At 49.2% G+C, this 13,768-nt stretch overlaps 6 protein-coding genes across 6 annotated transcripts; 3 read left to right on the top strand and 3 right to left on the bottom strand.

Annotated features, from left to right (window-relative positions):
- Positions 1 to 180: 180 nt before the first annotated feature.
- On the bottom strand, positions 181 to 1,422 carry N7447_003593 (putative adenosine deaminase; the record flags this gene model as incomplete). The annotated part of the gene is made up of 4 exons (XM_057227868.1): positions 181 to 375; positions 442 to 1,102; positions 1,166 to 1,308; positions 1,366 to 1,422. 4 exons carry the CDS (start codon positions 1,420 to 1,422, stop codon positions 181 to 183), a joined length of 1,056 nt encoding a protein of 351 aa, XP_057087209.1.
- A 547-nt stretch (positions 1,423 to 1,969) lies between these two features.
- On the bottom strand, positions 1,970 to 3,772 carry N7447_003592 (MDR family MFS transporter; the record flags this gene model as incomplete). Its single annotated transcript, XM_057227867.1, has 3 exons — positions 1,970 to 2,301; positions 2,359 to 3,502; positions 3,572 to 3,772. 3 exons carry the CDS (start codon positions 3,770 to 3,772, stop codon positions 1,970 to 1,972), a joined length of 1,677 nt encoding a protein of 558 aa, XP_057087208.1.
- Positions 3,773 to 6,049: 2,277 nt separating this feature from the next.
- Positions 6,050 to 7,720, top strand: N7447_003591 (Zn(II)2Cys6 transcription factor domain-containing protein; the record flags this gene model as incomplete). Its single annotated transcript, XM_057227866.1, has 1 exon — positions 6,050 to 7,720. The coding sequence occupies one exon, from the start codon at positions 6,050 to 6,052 to the stop codon at positions 7,718 to 7,720; it is 1,671 nt and encodes a 556-aa protein (XP_057087207.1).
- A 942-nt stretch (positions 7,721 to 8,662) lies between these two features.
- Positions 8,663 to 10,099, bottom strand: N7447_003590 (FAD-dependent oxidoreductase; the record flags this gene model as incomplete). The annotated part of the gene is made up of 4 exons (XM_057227865.1): positions 8,663 to 9,408; positions 9,489 to 9,684; positions 9,766 to 9,904; positions 9,957 to 10,099. The coding sequence occupies 4 exons, from the start codon at positions 10,097 to 10,099 to the stop codon at positions 8,663 to 8,665; spliced, it is 1,224 nt and encodes a 407-aa protein (XP_057087206.1).
- Positions 10,100 to 10,727: 628 nt separating this feature from the next.
- On the top strand, positions 10,728 to 11,766 carry N7447_003589 (isopenicillin N synthase family dioxygenase; the record flags this gene model as incomplete). The annotated part of the gene is made up of 2 exons (XM_057227864.1): positions 10,728 to 11,039; positions 11,116 to 11,766. 2 exons carry the CDS (start codon positions 10,728 to 10,730, stop codon positions 11,764 to 11,766), a joined length of 963 nt encoding a protein of 320 aa, XP_057087205.1.
- A 231-nt stretch (positions 11,767 to 11,997) lies between these two features.
- Positions 11,998 to 13,735, top strand: N7447_003588 (FAD-binding oxidoreductase; the record flags this gene model as incomplete). Its single annotated transcript, XM_057227863.1, has 3 exons — positions 11,998 to 12,248; positions 12,303 to 12,703; positions 12,756 to 13,735. The coding sequence occupies 3 exons, from the start codon at positions 11,998 to 12,000 to the stop codon at positions 13,733 to 13,735; spliced, it is 1,632 nt and encodes a 543-aa protein (XP_057087204.1).
- Between the last annotated feature and the right edge of the window lie 33 nt (positions 13,736 to 13,768).

The following is a 13,768-nucleotide window of genomic DNA, read 5'->3' as shown; positions in this document are numbered from 1 at the left end:
ATCGGGTACCTAATCGGGTATAGCCTGAGCATACTGAGAGATTTATGAGATGTGGAAATGCATTTGACTTGATAATCCATACACGGAGTGTGTGTAGGGCGCTTGGCACGATTATATCTTATACCACAACAACCTATAGACATGTTCAAGTAATGAAAAGCCATGTTCAAGAAGATACATTCAGGCAGACTCAACCCCGGTAGCAAATACCTCGAGCATACCTTGGACTCTCCCTTTGCAAGACTCACTAGCAAAAATTGCATCTGTAGACTTGATGCACATGTCCAAGAGATCAGTACGACTCAAGCCGAAGTGCTGTGCAGCTAACAAGTACTCGTTCGAGACGGGGCTACAGAAAAATCCCACATCGTCGGTCTGTGGAAATCAAGAGTCAGAAAAAGAGAAACAAAAACAATCGCTATCTTAGTTGGAACAACTTACACACAACGCGATGGGGCAATCTTCGTGTCGCCAATAACCGAAATGATGATCCAGGAATCCTCCATTAATCATCTTCGCATGAACATTGCAGGAAATGCAAAGTTCGAGACTGAGCTTACGCCGCGCAATCTCCTTCTTGATCTCATCAGGCACATGGATGACATGACCCAGTCGATCAGGCTGGAAAGAAAGAAGGGTCGAAAGCTCGCTCGCAGAAGCCGAGTCTGTTGTCTCGGCAAAGTGAACGGTGATTCCTAGGCCATTGGCTTTGGCTTTGACAAATGGTTCTTTGTAGATGCTGACATCGCCTTTGGTTGGGTTGCCGCAAATATCCACCCCCACCACTCCGCGCGACTTATTTTCGATCGCAAGATTGACAATCTCGTCCGCCTCTGTTACTGTCATGCTACCTCGATCAATGGCGAGAATTAAAAATACAGACATCCGTTTAGTTTTGCTTCGGAATTTCTCGATTGTATCCAGGACTGAATTGATGTATTCTTCTCGAGTAATGCCGGGAGATGCTCTCGGTATGGTCCGTAACTCGAGATACACGACTCCATCGTCGAGAAAGTCCTTGAGGACTGAGTTGGTGGCATATACCAAGCTTTCTAAGTCGTTGCAGAGCTGGTATGTCAACCTGGAAAACGTTGAGAAGAACCTGAGCCTTCGTTAGCCAAGGTAATGATTTGTAGTATTGTGTGGTGTAGACACAGGCACCTACGTTTCCAGTGTATAATCGACCTTGCCCGGAGGCATCAACACCAGTGGATCCTCGACATCAAAAGCGGGGTTCTGCTCTTTTTTGCGTTTCCAAATTTCATGGAGGCATTGGCGACTGATGCTCCCGCTGAGATGAGCATGAAGCTGGAGTGTGATATAGTCAAAAAAAGGTCCATGACTAGGATAAAGCATTAACCGTACCTCAATCTTCGGCAACGCTTTTGTAAATCTCCGGTCTACTGGCTTTGAATCATCCATGGCTTGGTCAACCGTGGGAGAGTACGACAATGGAGGAGTATTGGTAGAAGCGGACAGAAACTGCCAGGACATGTGATTTCCTAACTTCACATCACCACGCTACTAGCTAGGTATATGTTCTCACTGGCTGAATTATACCTCTACATTATTCGGGAGGTCAATATCAAACTTTGGGTCTGTGGCATATTTGGCTTTTTAATTCGTGTGCCAAGCAGCTAAGTATTAGACTAACATATTATACTATTATGTTTCCACCAAATATAGAAATATATCTTGTACACCAGGCACAGAGGAAGGGAAACTGAGGAGCAGAGGCGAAAGAAATATATATTCTACACACTATTACTGCAAAACCATCTTCTGAGCGAAAGCATTTTTACTTCGTATCCTACCCAAGACCGCTGACGATTTGTAGCAGTGACAATCATTTGGCTACCGGTGAGCACAACTCCCAACTCCCAAGTTCAAATTCCCAATTCCGTGACGGCAGCGACACATTCCAGTTTGGTTCTCGCCCAATATTGTATACATTGCGATGATAGTGAAATCAACCCATGATCATCGGAGGCATCTCTTCATCTCCCTTTTCGGGTGAATGTGTCGGCAGTTTGCTCCAAGGAATGATAAACGTGGACAAAAACGCACAACCGGCCAGAGCAGTTGCAACCGCAAAGGCAGACTTGAGTCCTTGCATATATGCCACAAGAATTCCAGGAAGATCATCCGGACCAAATACCTCTCGGAGCTGCGCAGCACCTGTTGAACTCACTAGCTCCGGGTCCACTTGAGGGGCGCTGATGGGCAAATGGGCCAACAGTTGGTTGATGAAGGCGGCCTGCCCTGACGCGGTGGTGAATGCACCTCCGACTGTCTGGAAGACTATATATATATTCTGTTAGCTTGACCTTCCACTATGTATTCAAAGAAGGTGCATACAGTAAAGGTTGGCTGTCACGGCTGAGATATCTCCCGCGCCCACATTGGCTTGGGCAATGTTTAGGCCGTTCTGGACGGAGAAGGCGATCGCAGATCCGGCCAAAATTTGGAAGCCAATCCACTTTCCAACAGAAGTGTCGATATCTAGAGTGCAGAGCAGACCAATTGCTACCGTGGCGATTCCTGAGCCAGCCAACATGGTCGGAGCGGCATGGCCGGTTTTGGAGACCACGATACCTCCAATAACGCAGAATATGCCCACTGCGAGAACCATGGGAAGATTGTCGACACCGGATTCGATTGGACTGGCACCTTTGACACTTTGGAAGTAGATGGGCAGCTGGTAAAGCAGCAGAATAAGGGTACCCATAAAGAAGAATTGATACGGGGCGACACTCCACAATGACCGTTGCTTGAATAACCGTGGTTGTAGCATCGCATACTCGTCTAGATAGATCTCCCACGCAATCAGGGCAATTGTGAGGAGACCAAAACCGACTAGTAATCCAATAACCTTGCCGCTTTTCCAGGGCAAAGTGTTGCCGCCATACTGAAGGGCTAGGAGAAAGCAGATAATTGCAGCCATGGCCAGTGCCACGCCGAATGGATCCAGTTGCAGCAGCTTCTCCTTCAGGCTCACCTTTGGGGGTTTGGCAGCGGCCGGGAGATGGAAAAAGAGAAGTACTAGCGCAGCAGCGAGGCCGCCAACCGGTAGGTTGATGTAGAAACACCACCGCCAAGTGACACTCTCTGTGAAGGCACCACCAATCAGAGGTCCAAGAACAGCAGCAAGGCCATAGGTGAGTCCAATGATACCCATCATGATCGGCCGTGTTCTCGGTGGGGTACTGAAAGCAACAATGCTAGTGCCTCCCACTGAAATTCCAGCACCACCCCAACCGGCAATGGCTCGACCGACGATCAAGGCCTTCGAAGTTGGTGCAACACCGCAGATCAGACTGCCAACCTCGAATATCGCCATTGAAACGATGAAGGTGTACTTCAAGTCGAAGTACTTGAAGGCCTTTCCCCACGTAGCCTCGAGACCACCGAAGGTCATGAAGTACGCGGCAGAATACCAAGATACATCGTAAAGTCCGTGAAACTCGTCCGTAATCTTGGGAACCGCGGTTCCAACAATTGTCTACGTTGGTGTGTCAGTAGTGGGATAGAAACCATGGGACCTCCCCTCCAGTCGGCATAGATTACTCACTTGATCCAGAGATATTAGGAAGACGCCCATAACTGACGCGCCAGCAAGCAGGACTAGTTTCAAGCCCCGTGGATACTCCGCCTCGGGGTCGGCCCGCTCCGACGATGATCCAGTATGATCACTGTCGCTGGTATCCGCCAAAATATCCTTCTTCTCTTCCATGCTGCCAGTAGCCTCAGCTGTTCGTGCGCCACCAACCATCACCTTGTCGGGTGCGGTTATCTTTCGGATGATTGTTGTACAAGGCAGCTCGCCAGAGAGAGGGAAGCTCTATATAGGAGTCGGTATTCTGTGCTATAGCGGAATCACAGAGGGAGATTGACTGGAAATATAAGGCTTTCCAGCTGGGAACTTTGGAGAGTAATAGCTGTTACATCTCATTTTGGTAGTCGCCACAGGCCTTGAACAAAGAAAAGTCAGGGCGAAAGAAAGCCGAGAGGATGATTATAAATCTAGTCTTACAAATCTTGTGAGATAGTAGAGGTATGTATGTATGTAGTTAAATGACCGATCAAGCCTTTTTCCTCGCGCTTTTCTCGCCTGTTTCTCGCCCCCCTTATATCCACCCTACTTTAACCTCCGACTTAATAAGTCGCCGAACTTTTTATCCCCACATAATTTTATCTGCTTATAATTACGCTATTGCCGAGAGAAATAATTGCCCAATTAGTACTATTATAGTACTGATTAGATTTGTTCGGGGGTTTAGGGTTAATTCAACCGTTGGGTCCATTATACTCCCGATCTGACTGAAGATCCTTTTACTCAGGATTCCTGTAAATCGCTTGATCGGCTTACATAGATTGTATTATACACTCCCTAAATAGTATCATCGGTCTCACCCGTAACCCTAACCTTATCATGAATGTTTAATCTTACCCACGATGCTGAAAGATTGGCATGAAGGATTTCCAAATACAGCCTCAGCAACCACGAGGTACGATGTAAGTACCTTGTTGGTGAATCCATGTGTTATATATCAGATGTATCCACACGAGCATTAGAATAGGCAGTTCATCCGCCTGTGGCTGTGCAGTAATATCCAATACAATCGATCTTTTTAACATGAAAGCAGGAATTATTATCACTCGTTGAGCGCGAAATGCGCAAAAAGTCTCGTATTTTCGCTAATCCCAAGTAGTATAAAGGTGCGTTGGGCGCTAGGACCAACTATGGAGAGTACAGCGTATCACACCCCTGCAAGGGAGCTGTGCATGCAAGGCCCCCGGCATAAGTACGACGTGTCGAACCTACTTTGTAAACCCAACAGGACATACAGTCGGACTTCCCGCTGCTAGTCGCAACTTTGAACATGGATGTGCATCCTTTTCATGCCACCTCGGTACGCCTCCAAAGCTTCCGAGATGTACGGCCCGCAGACCCGTTGACCCCCGGAGGTGATTCCTTACGTAAACTCTATTGCTGGCGCTAAATATGTCGACATTTCCACTTTTCACGTAATATTTGGGAAGAGAGGAAGGAGAAAATAAGACATCTCCATTAGATGCTTAAATAAATGGCCCCATTATAACAACTAAAAGAGGATCTCCATCGAACCGATCCCGTCCACGTGTAAAGAATGTCCACATACGTCCTCAAGAGGTTAGTGCCCGAGGAGATTACACAGGGTTGGACTCCTGAACGGCCAATCTTACACGATTACGCTCGAAACACTAGTTTAAAAAAAGTACACAAAGTAGATTGCTGGTATTTATTATTTATTCTTTTACAACATAGGGGGTTTTGCGTCCAGAGTCAAAAGCCATGTGTCTATGTCTAGTTCCTGCAATTGATCTTGCTGATCGCTGGGACCATGCAAGCTTCGATTTTCCGATCTAGCATGGTTCATCTAGGCATTCACATGTAGATAGGATATTTAGATTTGAATATCGAAGTATGTACCCCATATACTGGAAGAGATGAGTGCAACCTCGTATTCTGGGCCCCTACTACCGCTGCTTGATCCCCAATCATTAATAACACGGGAGGCTAAGACAGTATACGGTGGGTCCATAGCCTTGGAATAGGAAGCTCAAGCGAGTAAGCATCTAGCGAGTCAGCAAAGATCTTACTTTTCAATCTTGGTTTAATACAGTAAACTATCAGTAACACGAACAGGCGCCACAGGTACATCACTCGCATCAAAACACCAAAAAGCCATTTCTTCAGGACCGTACGTGCATTGCTCATGAATGGTGCATTGCGTGCTCTTCATTCCCCTTTGGTAAATCGTCAGCTCACGTTATCTTAGGCGTATCGCGGCCCCAGGGGGGGGCGATGATGTAGAAGGGTCGAAGCGCCCTAAATAAACTCACCGATATGAGCTAGATTGTTGTGAAGTCAGCTCGGATTTGTTGGCTTTTTGGCTTCCTTGCACCTTGCACGTGAATACTTCTTTGATTCATCTCCTTTTGCTTTGCCTTCCTCTTTTTTTCCCCATTGAGTCCTATCAACAATCTCTGCGACCAGACAGCCAACATGACGGCCGGCCAGACAGCAGGGGAGCCTGAAGCTGCAGAAACACCACCTGCCCCGTCCTCTCTCCCTCATCGGCAATCTTGTGATAGATGTCACAAGCAAAAGCTGCGGTGTATCCGGGAGCCCAACACAGGCGTATGCGACCGATGCCTGCGAAAACGGGCTCAATGCGTTTACAGCTTCAGCTTGCCCAAAGGTCGCCCCACCATGTACCGCTCTGGTGGGGCCGGCGGTACGGTGCGCCCAGGGACAGCAAGTGCACCTTTGAATAGTCGCGCAACTAGCCCGCCGGTAGAGCCAGTCAAGCCTGTTTGTAAGTACCTAGCATGGTATCTGAATTCAGATCGACAATTAACACTCGAAATTGAAGCTTCAGGTACCACGAACATTGACATCGATGAGAACAATGCAACGAAAGATACGACCCAGGTCGCCAACCCGACCACGAACGACAACCCCGTCTTGACCACTGTCATGGATAGCGGCCCACGATTAGAACAATTGAGCTGGGATGATATGCAGTTGGACGGAGAGTGGAACAGTCAAGACCCTACTCAGGTGGACAAATTATTGACATCTCTTGGCGCCTTTTGCAACGAGGGGAGCGCACCGGATGCGCACACCAAATCTTCACCAGATCAACTTCACTTTCACCTGAATACCTCTAACCTCCATGCATACGACCACGGCCTACCTACTGGTGGCTTTTTCCAGAGTCATGAAATCGGCAGAGCCGAAATAGACAGAGGCATGGGCGACGTAACAATGAACACGGGCCTGGAAAAGCCGATTCACATTCCGAGTATTGCTGTGACACAGTTGTCTCAGCTGAGCATGGACCTTGCCTTGTTGCGCTACACGAGCTACAGTATGGCCAAAGCAGCAGAATCGCCCTCGTGTCACATGCCGAATGATAGAAGAATCCCATTGATCGATGGTTCTGCCTTCGAGTTTGTGAGCACATGGCTGGCCCATGGCCAGGGGTTTGCGGGAATGAATCCATTGGCACCTGGCTCATGTGAAAATCAGGTGCCTTATCCAACTCCCATCTCTGAAACAGGAACTTGCGCCGGTCGCACGTTGAGAGAGGTGTTCTGTTCTTCACAACGGTTGTTAGAAATCCTGGGTCAATTGCAATTCAGTCTCATGGTTGAACTCAACCCTTATCCCTCGCCCATAATCACCCCACCAGAGAGACCATCCACTGCAGTCTCTGGTGGGGACAGCGGGTCCATTGGGTTGCCGAACGGTTCGGGTATCGCGGGCCGGTCCGTTCCATGCCCAAATCCAGCAAATGGAACCGTGCAAGTCATTCACTATCTGGTCATGGCTTGTGAGGCGCTGCTATTGGAGATCTATGTGGCAGTTCTTGTCGCCCTGCAGCATGAGGCATACTCCTCGACCAATGGAACTGTACTGGGAGATGTGCGGCTGGTATTGGTAGTAGAGCTCTGTTCTTACCTTATCGAGCGCCAACTCCAAGCTGTGGACTCATACTTGGCGTCCCAGAGTCGTCTGAATCCCCACAATGTGAGTGGGTCGGTTCCTGGGAAGTTTGATATTCCTGGGGGGCCTGATAACCTTGATAAAGATAGAGACATGTTGAACGATCTCAGAAACCAAGTGCAAGAGAGACTCAGGAATCTTCGACAAACTCTGCGCTGTAGGTGAATACTACACCCCATTGATGTCAGGATCAGTAGAAGGAATCAATGTTAAAGGGAAAAGCCATCCCTTCAGGATCGGGTTTCGGAATTCAACCGGAATTCAGGCGGCCCTGTTGCGATACACCGGCTATTTCATTTTCGATGGCGTTCTGCTGGGAATAGAGGTTGGGCACTGCTGGCTTATTATCAACCAATCCATGTTGTTTAGAAGATCTTGTGAAGAGAGAGCTTTAGCTCCGAGAAACAACGCCGGAATCATGGGATCAAATTATGGTTTCGAGATATTTCCTCTGGAATACGCCATTCTCTGCTTTCTACACCGTACTCCGTACTCCTTGCATCAACCTGGGCATTATCCACGGATCTCCTGGATGTTGATTTGTCAGTAACAAGCTTTTTTACTCAGCCAACTACTCTGATTTGAAATCACATTCGAATTACTAAGGCGCGGCCCTAACCTAATTCAGACATCTTCATTTTAGGAGCGTTTGATTGTGTGACCTGTAGGTCATGTGCATCGGATGAAGTTTCTATGTACCTATGACGCTTAATAATGGGCCGAAGGTCGATCGCACTTATACAGATTGGAAATTATCCGAATGCACGGGCTACGCAGATTCGGCGATATAATGAATAAAGAAGGGTTGGGACCTGTTGAGATAGGGCTCGATGGCTAGTCGTCTTGAGTGTTGAGCAATCTTACATGCATTATGCACACCAAAGTTGGCTTATGTTCGTGTTTAATAGTTTTGGTGGCTTTTATAGCAAAGGTTTAATTTTTATCAAGTGGTTTACTCCGTAATTTACAATAAATGAAGCGAATTTACGAGACAACAGATCATGTATCAGAGCAAATAGCAAGTCTACCGGAATTGTATGTCATTGTTTCATTTATCCATGGATGCTCGAGATCATATGACTCAAGTAGCTCTATAATCATTTCGCTCTAGGCCTTGACATCGAGCACAATCGGCGCGTCATCCAGCTTTATCATTCCAGTGATAAAGTGCTCTCCAGTTTCTGCCCGCTTCTTTGAATCCTGGTACGAGGACCTCGAAGCCCGCACCGCCGCGCCACCCCTTCTCAAAATCTCCTCGTGGTACCCAGTAACCGCAGCCTTCACGGCATCAATATCATGGACGCTGCTATCAGCGCTCAGCTGGGCTAGTACTTTAGTCAACTTAATCGCATCCAGGAAAGCATGGAATGCACCCTCGCCGCGGGACGGTGTCATCGCGTGCGCTGCGTCTCCCAATAGCACGACACGACTAGAAGGCAGACTCTCGAGTTCGAGGTCGCGCCAGATATGCGGCTCCTTGCGGACTCCCTCTGCCGGAGTGAGCTCAAATATCTCCCGGAGCTTGGGCGGTAGCCCTGCCGTGGTCTTGAGGACGTGGTCCAGCTTTTCCTGCTGGCTAGATGTCTGGAGCCAGTGTTGGGAACTGTTGACCTCTGCATCTGGCTGCATGAACATCCAGTAGAACCGCCCGGATGTGGCGTCGGGGAGGAGTTTGTGGAGTCCGACGAACCCGATGAAGCCAAGTTCCGGGTTGACTAGGTTGTAGGCGCTATGGCCTAGAGCAAGCTGGCGTGTAAAGGCATCGCCGGATAGATTCAGTTCCCCCACGATGGCGCTTAGGGGGACAACCTGAAGGAGGTCGCTGCTAGGCTTTTGGAGAAGAGTTGTTCGGACTAAACGTTCGGGAGCATATACCTAGTTAGCCATGGTTATGAACTCGTCCGGTGTGGGGTGAATAAAGTGAGCCACGTACCAGGGCTGTAAACTCCGTCGGCACCAACGACGATATCTCCCTTAGCACTTGTGCCATCTTGGAAGAATACCTCGACGCCTGCGTCATCATGTTCAATCTTTGTAACATGCTTGCCCCACTGGACGGGAAGGTTCGTCAGGAGCCACTTCCGAAGTAGAGACCGCTCTGCACGAATAAATGGCACTTCAGCAGAATCCTATAGCGTTAAGACCGCAGGGGTAGAGTCAGTCACAGTGGTCTCCCTCAATTTTCATAGCCATTGCATTCATGCCCATACCTCGAATCCATAGCCTTGATCCTTGCCACCATAATAGTAACGGAACTGTCCCGGAAGGGTCAATGGGGCCAGGTGGTTGGTGGCCTCTCTGACATCAGGCAGATCTTCTGGGAGAGAGGAGATGAGCTCATTCACAATACTATTTCTTGTGTTCAGCTTGTGATCCCCGATAGATCGATTTAAACTCTTACGTGTGTAGAGCAATAGCCCATCCCTGGAATCGCGCATTGCTGTCTACGTCGCGCTCGAAGATTTCGTATGAGATGCCCTGCTTTCGGAGATTCTGGGCTAGAGTGAGCCCGCCAGTGCCGGCCCCAACAATCAGAACGTGCATTTTGGTATTGGAGATACAGTGAGCGATTGTTCAGATAGAACGGTAGTAAATAAATATGAATTACACCCCCGGTCATATATGAGCGTAGCTCCGGGAAATCATGCTTTTTTTTTCGATGCTCAAGGCACTAGGTTAGGACGACAGGGTTCCCTGATGACGCTGTGGTAGACTTCCAAGACCCCGACTCCGATAAATTCGGCGCTTAATAATATTAATAGAAAGATCGGCCTCGGGGTGGCTTGACGAGATGTAGTGTTGGGTGTCATATCTGACAGACGAGATGGGGTTCTGACCAGGACATCCACTGGCAATCTCATTCCACATTCTTCTTCCAGCGAATGACATGGTTAGTTATATTCAATGGCATGAGAATATTCCTCATACGATACAATAAACCGCCGAAAGCTTAAGTGGCCCGCAGGCCAGCTTCGAGGACAATCGGTGTTATTCATACATCGCACGATAACTATGCAAGTCCGGAACTGTATACTGAGGCTCAGTATACTTGCATATATGACGTCTAGCAGAGGTGCTTTGTAGATCTTTTATCGCATTCTTCTTCAACCTGCAATCTTGCTCTATCTTCAGCTATTTGGTACGTACTTTACCTTCAGAATCAACGGCAAACATGTCGACAGACGAAATTACCCTCCCCCTAGTTGACCTCAGTGGGTACATCAACCCACAAAAACCAGGCGACAAGGAGCGAGTTATCGACGAGGTGCGAGATGCTTGTGCGCAATATGGATTCTTTCAGACTACCGGGCATGGCATCCCTATGAGCCAGCAAAAGGGCTTGCTGAAGAGCATCGAAACTCTCTTCAGTATGCCTCTGGAGGAGAAGCGCAAGCTCTCATTCCTGAAGAACCCTTGTCGCCGAGGATTTGAAGAGTCTGGGGCTTCGCTTCGGGACGGTGATGCTTTGCCAGACTCGAAAGAGGTAAGTCCACTTTCTAGAAGCACTCACTGCCTTCTTCGTCCTCTTCTTCTCTAGACATGTTAGTAACGATAACAAGGCATTTTACATTGGACGAGAAGACCCCGTCGTAGAGCACTCTGGCTTCTACGGGCCCAATGTCTGGCCGCCTCTCCCCAACGAGCAATTCCACGATCCCGTTTGGGAATACTACGAAGCAACCCACAAGCTCGGCGAAATCATCTGGGAAATTCTTCTCCTTGGCCTCGGACATCCCATCTCACTAATGGAAGAATTCGCCAAGCGCCCGATGGTTGTGATGAAGATGATCCGGTATCCGCCGCAAGCCGGGGATCTGCCCGGCCAGTTCGGCGTCGGCCCCCACAAAGATTTCGGCGGCGTCACCGTGCTCCTGCAGGAGGCCGGAAAGCACGGTCTCCAAGTCTGGCATGAGGGCCTGGAAAAATGGCTGCCGGTCAAGGCCATGGAGGACGTATACGTCATCAACTGTGGAGATATGATTGGCAAGTGGTCTGGGGGCCGATACAAGAGCGCAAAACATCAGGTCATCAATGCGGCTGACAACGAGCCCCGGCTGTCGTGCGCCACGTTCTTCCATGGCGATTTGTTCGCGACGAATCCTCTGGACCCCGCCGACCCTGAACGGGAGACTGTTGGTGCTTTGTTGGTGAAGCGATTCCGCAACCAATTTTCTTTTGACAAAGAACTTATCGCCGCCGTGGGGGCTTGAAGGATCAATCCAACCTTGGCAGGCTAGATTGTCAATGATGGTGATAATACGAAGTGTTTAAATATCCGAAATTATCGTAAGTCACCGATCTTGGTATAATTTAGAGTTATGGGGTAAATGACCGAATCCCAGTAAAGATATATATTTTTTCTGATCTGGAGGTGAAATATATAAAACTTCTTGGTTAACCCCTGGTCGATCTTCATATGACAATCAATTCACCTTATCAGTATGAGACTTCTTTTCCTTAGCAGTTTATATGCTCTGGCAGCAGCTACCAGTGCCAGTACCAGTGTTCAGACATGCAAGTGCTTCCCTGGCGATGCGTGCTGGCCGTCTAAGCAAGAATGGAGCAGCTTCAATCGCACAGTAGGCGGCCGTTTGATCGAGACGGTACCTCTAGGCTCTCCATGCCATGCTCCCAATTATGATGAGGCTTTGTGCGCGAAATTAACCTCCCAGTGGAAGCTTTCAGCAGTGCAGTAAGTTCAAACCCCCACGAAACAAAAGGAAGCATATAATTAAAAGCTGAATAGTATCGACTCATCCTCGTCAATTCAAGACCCTATCTATGCCAACCAAAGCTGTGACCCGTTTACTTCTCACGATTCACCGTGCCAGCTGGGCAACTATGTGCGGTATGCAGTGGATGTGACCGGCCCGAAAGATATTGCGGCAACCATCCGGTTTGCCGAAAAGAAGAACATCCGGCTAGTGATCCGAAATACAGCACATGACTACATGGGTCGTTCGACTGGAGCTGGAGCACTTGCCATCTGGACCCACCACTTGAAGGACACCAAGGTCAAAGACTGGGCTGATTCCCAGTACACCGGCAAGGCCATCAAGATCGGCGCCGGAGTGCAAGGTTTCGAGGTCGGCCAGGCCCTGACAAAACATGGATTGGTTGCCGTGACCGGCGAATGCCCTACAGTAGGTGTTGCTGGAGGGTATACACAGGGAGGCGGCCACTCCCCCTCTCAGCACAGCATACGGTCTATCCGCCGACAACACCCTGGAGTTCGAAGTCGTGACAGCCGACGGCAAGTTTGTCACGGCCAGTCCAAACTCCCCCCAATACGCCGATCTTTTCTTCGCCCTCAGTGGCAGCGGCGCTGGGAACTACGGCGTAGTAGTCTCGGTCACCCTCAAGGCGCACCCAGAGGCCATGACTAGCGGCGCCGGCTTTACCCTGGACGATCCTAGCTTGGATTACCCGGCGATTGTGAATGCCTGGCACGCAGCCCTGCCTGACATTCTGGATGCAGGTGTAATGGCCACATATTACGCAGAGAACGGCACACTTGTCGTTTACGCCCTCACGGGGTATAACCGCACGCAGCCCGATATGGAAAAGATCCTAGCACCGTTTGTAAAGTCAGTAGCTTCTTTGAACGTCGACCTGAAGCCTAAATACACCCAGTTCGACACCTATAACGAGTTCTACTACGCGTACTTCGGTCCTCTCCCAGTTGGCGTCTTCGGCTCAGCCGGTGAATACCTCATGGGAGGCCGTCTACTGCACCGAGATGCGCTCCAGCACGTTGGCGGCGCGATCAACGAGACGCTCCAGCTCGGCGTGCGATTCATCGGCCAAGCGACCAATGTCGCGCGCTTCGGCTCTCAGAGCAGAGCTGTCCTACCACAATGGCGGGACACACTCGTCATGTCTTCTTATACCCTCCCTTATAGCTTTGACGTGCCATTTTCACAAATGAAGGCCGAGCAGAACTATATCACGGATCGCATCATGCCCATCATTCAGAATGTGACACCCGACGCGGGAGCGTACATTAATGAGGCGGATTTCCAACAGCCTGATTGGCAAAATGTTTTCTATGGTCGGAATTATAAGCGGCTGTTGGCGATTAAAAAGTCGTATGATCCCAAGGGGCTGTTTTGGAATCCGATCGCGGTGGGGAGTGAGGGGTGGAAGACGCAGAATGATGGGAAGTTGTGTCGGGTTTGAGCGAATCTGAGTAAATCATGGATATTTTCAGAC

This window comes from Penicillium robsamsonii (genome assembly GCF_028829455.1).
Source record: "Penicillium robsamsonii strain IBT 29466 chromosome Unknown utg000002l_segment0_segment0, whole genome shotgun sequence".
In the NCBI taxonomy this organism is placed as follows: domain Eukaryota; kingdom Fungi; phylum Ascomycota; class Eurotiomycetes; order Eurotiales; family Aspergillaceae; genus Penicillium; species Penicillium robsamsonii.
Note: the sequence above shows the minus strand (reverse complement) of the source record. Positions and strands in the feature narration are given on the sequence as shown.